The 7,205-nt window shown below is 44.9% G+C and overlaps 1 protein-coding gene across 1 annotated transcript; it reads right to left on the bottom strand.

Moving 5' to 3' along the window:
• Nucleotides 1–562: 562 nt before the first annotated feature.
• Nucleotides 563–4,149, bottom strand: LOC106601915 (suppressor of cytokine signaling 3). The gene is made up of 2 exons (XM_014194350.3): nucleotides 3,869–4,149; nucleotides 563–3,129 (listed from the first exon to the last, which is right to left on the bottom strand). The coding sequence occupies exon 2, from the start codon at nucleotides 2,967–2,969 to the stop codon at nucleotides 2,331–2,333; it is 639 nt and encodes a 212-aa protein (XP_014049825.1). The 5' UTR covers nucleotides 2,970–3,129; nucleotides 3,869–4,149; the 3' UTR covers nucleotides 563–2,330.
• Between the last annotated feature and the right edge of the window lie 3,056 nt (nucleotides 4,150–7,205).

Genomic DNA, 7,205 nt, shown 5'->3' with positions numbered 1-7,205 from the left:
TTTGCATGGTAAAGGGAGGGGCTTAGACAACAGATTAGATACTGAGAGAAATGTTTCCTGATCTGTTTAGATAACAGTCCCTTTAGGGGCTGGTTTCTCAGACAAAGGTTAAGCCTAGTCCAGGACTAAAAAGCAGCCAGTCCAGGATTAGGCTTCTGTGTCCGGGAAATTGGCCCCTAAAAGTCTAGTTGTTAGTGAAATAATAATGAAAAGATCAAAATCTTAATTTGAATTGTCTGATACTCTATGTGCTGATGTTTGCGGTGTTGAATTTACTAGACTACCAGTGACAATTAGCTGGCTGGCTAAGTCATTCAATGTTAATTCATGTGCATGGTTCCTGTCAAATGAACATAGTAAACGACGATGAAATGAATACGAATGCAACATTATTTCTACCCAGCTGTTTTGATGTTATGTAGTTTGACTTCTTGTGAAATTAACTAAAGGTGGGATGTTTTAGACGTGTAGTGATGAGAATCTAGTGTAAAATACCCAAAACGTATAGTCATGTATGATGTAGACCCCCCCCCCCCCAAAATAAGATCACACAACAAGGATGTCATTCATTAAAAAAATAGTGCTCTTTATTATAAATTATTGAAATGTCATATGAATATAAATATGTGCAAAGTTTTTAGTTCTGCTTGCTTCTGCGATCTCTTTTTCTTCAAACTCGTTCATGCTTCTACTGCAGCCTGTCACCTGGCTAGACAATAATGAATATCTTTATAAAAGATAGGAGAAAACCTGTTTGCATTTTTCTGTCAGTCATGTAAACATTGTCTGGTTTTAAGAAAAATCAATTGAACAGGATGAACCTTAGATGCTCTCTTTGAGAGGAAGAGCGATTCTCAGATTTTAATACATTCAATAGCAAGTGATATCTGGTATCCTGTCTGTGGCACAAATACCACCACATTCATCGGTGTATATTTCCTATCCACTAAGGGCCTACCCGGACTCTATTTCCTCTGTATATAGTGATGTTATTATCTCAAGTATAAAAGCAACACCTCATTCGGGTTTTTTTGTCATGCAAGTATTTGTTGTTCGGTCAAGAAACCGTTTTGTTGGTGAGTTCAGGGCAGGTTTGGCATGTTCAAATCAAAAGCCCTGCCAATCAACCAATCATTACACACATCTGCAACACCTTAAGTCTCAAATATAATTTTCTCCATTCGGCCATTTGTGGCTTCACACTTCTGTAACATTAGGTCATAATTGGTTTGCAGTTCTGGATTTTTTTCTAACGAAATACACAATTATTGACTCAAAGTGTAATGTTGGAGGTGGTGACGTTAAATGTCCCCTTTGGAACATAGGTTAGAATTCCGGTTGCTAGGCAGCTTCCTGGCAAGGCTGAGACAGAGATCCCAGTTTTCCCAGAGGAGGCCAAAATGCTTGGTGCTCCGACCAACGCGTTAATACTTCCAGGCTCAGGGCTAATGTCCATGACTAATATCCAACAGCCAGCTAAGGACAGTCATTACAGCCCATCCTGCTGTAATAGTTGAATGGATAGGAGAGGCTGGTGTGTTTGTGTGTGTCTCTCAGGCCGGTGCCGTGCCACAGCCAGACCCCATGGGTAGCAGCAGTGGGAATGTGTGCTTCGTCAGAGGTGTGAAGGCAGGCAAGATGCTGGCTCAGAGCCTTCATCGACTGAAGAGAGAGAGCGGACCACAGGAGGAAGTTATTAGTCATGCAGTGAGGTTAGAGTTGAGGTTGGGAAATAGTTATTTTCTGGTCCAATCGAAGGCATGCTTGACACACATCTGAACCAATTAGCAGCACGCCGACTGTCCGTTTAGCCTCTCAATGAACCAGTCCTCCTTTCTCTCTCTCTCCTTCTCTCTCTTTCTGTCTCTCTCTCTCTCTTTCTGTCTCTCTCTCTCTCTTTCTGTCTCTCTCTCTCTCTGCATGAATGAGAGTCTGGAAAGTCTGATGACGACGCCCACCTCTTGTCTTTTGGTTGGCAGCCTGTTGAGAGTGACTGGCTGACGTTGGACCAGTATAGCTCTACTCCTCATGGTAACGTTATATCACTCCTGGGCTTGGGAGACAGGTACAGTACAGCCCTTATGAGAACCACAATACCAAGCATCTTCTTCTTACTGTCTCAGACTGACTCATGTTGCTGCCTTCCCCTCTGCCTCGGCACCCTGATGTGGGTGAACCATCCCTCTAAGACACAGATACAGACAGTCATATTCCCCCCCCCCCAGTTCTGTGGGGTACTGCCACACTGTCTCTCACATCGGCCCAAGTTCCCTTCATAACGCCTTTATCAAGTCTGATGCCATCGAGGCACTACATGTCCAGAGAGGGGCCTAGATGGGCGCGTCGTACTCCTGCAGGAACTCTTTGAGCGGGTGGGGAAGCTGGTCCCGTTTGCTGGATATGTCCAGGTGTCCGTTGACTGTTTTCCTACACAGATGCTGCAGGCTGGACATAGTGGAGGAGAAAGGTTTGAGGAGCTCCAGAGGGATCTTCTCCCCTCCAGAGTAGATGTAGTAGGAGGCGTTCCCTCCCCTCGTGTTTTTCTCCACCAACGAAGCCCCTTTGGTGGGTGGCATGTAGTGGTGGACCAGCTTGAGCACGCAGTCGAAGCGGGGCACAGCCTGCATGCTCTTGGGGTCCGTCTGAAGTAAGAAGGACCCAGAGTCACACTGGATGCGCAGGTTCTTGGTGCCAGACGCCGTCTTGACGCTGAGCGTGAAGAAGTGTCGGTTGTCGGAGCTGTCGCGGATCAGGAAGGTGCCGACGGACTCGGTGGCCAGCATGGCGTTGGCCTCCTTGCCATTGATAGAGCCCCAGTAGAAGCCGCTCTCCTGGAGCTTGTGCAGGGTGGTGACGACGAGCTGGTACTGCACCTTGGAGCTGAAGGTCTTGTAACGGTGAGGCAGCCGCATGGTGGTGTCGAAGGGGCTGCTGCTCATGACGGAGTCAAACTTGCTGTGGGCTACCATGGCGCTGCACACTGCTTCTTTGCGACCTGCCTGGTGAGCACTGGGCACCACACAGACAACAGAAGACTAGAAGGAGGAGGTCGGAGAGTAGAGGTCACGAATCTCCCTACAGAGGTCAAGGCCTTTAGTTTTGTTGTTGTTGTGTCTGGAGAGGATAGTCCTGGAGAAAAAGCAGAGAAAATCATCAGTGTCTAAAGTATCTGCTCAGAGTGGACTGATTTGGGCATTGAGTGGACCTCAGGGCATTTGGCAATATGATCCAAATAACTGACGTTTAGTTTATCAACTCAAGATATCCAGTTCTATCATTTTAATTATAGAAATAAATAACAGTCATAAAAGGTTTATTTATAGTGTAATTGTTTTAGGATTGAGAGTAATCTAATACTCCTCAACCCATGTAGCTCCCAGGCAAAGATTATGCTTTGGTTATTATTTCAAATATTCTAATTAAACTTCTCTGGTTACATAGTGGAACATTTTTACCAATGAGGCCCTGGCTATTTTTTGTCCTGTAGCGGACTATTGAGAACCACAAGAAGTAATATGATTCAACACCGCTCATGTTGCTATCGTCACTCCAATTACGCACTGCTACATGATTTATAACCATATTATTTACAACAAATCGCCTATATGGCTATTGTATGTGAAAGGTGAAAGTGAAAACACATTTCAGTAGAATAGACGTGATTTGCAATTAGGCTATCGTGTACTCTGTCCTTCTCATTACAGGAAAGTTTATTTTTTATCTCTGCCCTCCGGCTCAGTCACCGCGGTCAGTTCCAGTAAAGTCGAGCTGGCTACTGAGCGGAATCCTTCAACTGTTGCATCATTTTACATACAAGTCCCATGAAAAAAATCGCTACTTTTAAACAATATAATGTCTTATTTCTTACCTTTTACGGTTTCTCTCTGTACTTGGAACTTTGAAAGTTTATCCAATTGCTTCAATCCCTTGAGTATATTTGTTTCCTTGAGCTTGATATCTTGTGTTGTTCAAATTGTAACAATTGTATCCTTGCTGATGTGCAATGTCCTTTATAGTGTCAGTTGTCCTTTGTCTGTGTTCTACCTTGGACTGACTGGACGTTGCTCGTACATCATTTGCCTCTTTAATGATCGCGCAGCGCTTGCGAGTAGCGCTCATAATGTGTCGGGAGGCTCCACCCCCTTGTTTTTCCAGTAAGGGCCTCTTGGCAGATTGTCAGTAAGAAATAGTTTTTTTAAAAGGACGATTCCTGGTATTCAACAGAGAAGTCCTCCCCTCCCCCGCTGTTCCTCCAAAATGAAGTTATGGAGTTCCAAGCAATAACTTTTCCTTCAGCGAATTGCATGTAAAAACTGTCTGTTATCGCCGTATTGTATTGGCTTTGCTGGTAAAAGTAATGTTATTATAATGCGCTAATTGCATTATAATACCACTGGACTACTATATATTTAGCATGTTATAAACATTATAAGGTAATCAATATGTCCAACCTATTGGTTTGCAGAATAGGCCTATATAGTGGAAAAACATGTTAAAATAATCACATGATCTGATACATTTGACGTTTTAAGAAGTAGTTTAATTAATCTGAGCACTATTGACAGTGGTTGGTAAATGGCCTCATAGTGGAAACAGCCAAACACGCAGATGCAAGCTGTTCCTCTCTGGCAGCGGCTGAATGCTATGCCAGTGCCCCGTAGAGGGCGCCAATATGTTTTGATTGGACAGTTCAAGCTTTATACCTACATTTATAACTTTATTATAGGGACATAGTTTCTTTGGCAATGGCTGTCAGTTTTTTTAGAACTAGCAACATTTTTACATCCTTTGCTTTTCATAGACTACTATCCTATACAGCTCAGTTATCCAGGCTGCATTACTTCCGGCTGTGATAGGGAGTCCCATAGGGCCACGCACAAATTCCCCAGCGTCGTCCGGGTTTGGCCGGGGTAGGCCATCACTGTAAATAAGAATTTGTTATTAACTGACTTGCCTAGTTAAAAAGGTTAAAGAAATAAAAATGGCTAGATCCCAACTGGATAGATGGCTATATGAGACCAAGTCACTACATGCTCACCATGCTCACCATGCTCACCATGCTCACCCTGCTCACCCTGCTCACCCTGCTCACCATGCTCACCATGCTCACCATGCTCATAAACATGTCCATTTCATTCTTAATATCATTTCAATCATTCAATCAAAGTATACATTTGAACGAAAGGAGTTGGGAAATTCGGGACACTACAGGAAGATGTAAATATGGAATAGCTTCTAACAAAACACAAAAACACTGATGGTTTAACATCCCTTAGAGTAAATCACGTGATCTGATACATTTTGTAGTGTAAGACGTTGAACTAGCAGAGCTAGTCGTGTCCAAAATGGCACCCTAGTACTTTAGACTAGGATCAATAGGGCTCTGGTCAACAGTAGTGCACTACATAGAGAACTGGATGTCATTTGGGATGCAGCCCTAGTGTTACACTCCCTGTCTCCATGTACTGTAATGTGTGACTTGTTCCCTACTCATCATCCTCTGTTTCTCCCTTCCTGGTTACTCATCAGAGATCTGACTGACACAAGCCCTGAGGATGGGTTTAACCAGCCAATCTATGGTAATGAAGGTGGTTCAAAAGTGATTAACTTTGCCGGGGGGGAGATCTGAAGAGTTGCATTGGCTCCCTGAGGTAATGCAGAGGCATTAGGCTCAGAGGGCTACTTACGGTCTAGAGGCACACAGGCAACCCGGGCTCAAACACCAGGCCAGGTTCTACCACTCCCTGCCATCTCACCCACCTCAATGTCCCCACTCTAATATTCATCCACCCAGGGAGGGAAGACACCAGGCAGGCAACCCAGGAAGAGAGCGAGAGAAAGAGAGAGAGAGAGAGAGAGAGAGAGAGAGAGAGAGAGAGAGAGAGAGAAGAGAGAGAGAGAGAGAGAGAGAGAGAGAGAGAGAGAGAGAGAGAGAGAGAGAGAGAGAGAGAGAAAGAGAGAGGAGAGACAACTGTGTGCTTATCAAAAGCAAACCAGTAAGTTAGGCAGTGGGCACAGGACATTAACGAGGGCTGCGTGCTCCATTTGATCATTTTCTTAACCAGATCTTTACTGAGAGGGGGATGGGGGAGACTAAAGAGAGAAGGCAGGGGTAGGGCCGGCTCCAGGCACATGTTTTCTCTCTGCCCCGTGGCCTATGGAGCAGCAAGAGGAACTGCCCGTCCCTACCTTGAGGCTATGCTCAAACCCTACACCCCAACCTGAGTACTCAGTTCTGCCACCTCTGGTCTCTTGGCCCCATCTTCCAAAAACATCTGAAACCCTACCTCTTCAAAGAGTATCTTAAATAATCCCACAGCACCCCCCCCCCCCTTAATAATAATACATTGTCTCCCCCCACTAGTACTGACTTTGATAATAGCTACTTTATTGAGGAAAAACATTGTACTATGACTGTGATATATGGTTTTCCCACCTAGCTATCTTAAGATGAATGCACTAACTGTAAGTTGCTCTGGATAAGAGCGTCTGCTAAATTACTAAAATATACATGTAAATGTGACAAAATGAGCAGAATTGCATGACATTTTTTATAAAATTCTCAACTTCTCTCTGACCCATGGCAAAATGTGTAGAATTGCAGGAAATGTATGGATATCGCCATCAAGAGGGGGGCACTAAAATGTTTTGCCTGGGAGGGGGGTACCCCAACCAAATCTGGCTTAGGGCCTCCAAAAGACTAGGGTCAGCCCTGTCAGGGGGGATAATGCCGTATTGGCACAGCTCATAATGAGCTTTGGAGAGAGCCAGCTGTGTCTACAGAGGTGAGTCAGGTGCCTGGTGATTCAGATCAGACCTCTAGACTGGGTGACTAGGGTTGTGTCCTAAATGGCACCCTATTCAAGAGCCCTATGGGTCCTGGTCAAAAGAAGTGCATGACATAGGGGATAGGGTGCCAAATGGGATGCAGCCTAGGGGGGAAAGCAGCCAGTAAGACAACTACACTGTATTCCTGTTGTTTTCCAGAAAACCCTGTTGTGTCATCAGTGTGAGACAGGCACGTGGCTGGTTACCAGGCCCTCCTGGGGGAAGAATGGAAGTGAATAGAGAGGAGACGTGGTGTTGAGTTGGCCCAACCAGGAAAGAGGAAGTCATAGGAATTCATCACACAGCCAGTCTAGGGATCTCATTGTCTTAGACACCTGGCAGACATCAAAGAAGCCATCATATTGTAGCCTACACCG

This window comes from Salmo salar, chromosome 03 (genome assembly GCF_965601325.2).
Source record: "Salmo salar chromosome 03, fSalSal1, whole genome shotgun sequence".
Classification (NCBI taxonomy): domain Eukaryota; kingdom Metazoa; phylum Chordata; class Actinopteri; order Salmoniformes; family Salmonidae; genus Salmo; species Salmo salar.
Note: the sequence above shows the minus strand (reverse complement) of the source record. Positions and strands in the feature narration are given on the sequence as shown.

Bases quoted from the DNA above. Each gene is read 5' to 3' on its own strand.
- LOC106601915 (XM_014194350.3), bottom strand. From the start codon at position 2,969: ATGGTAGCCCACAGCAAGTTTGACTCCGTCATGAGCAGCAGCCCCTTC.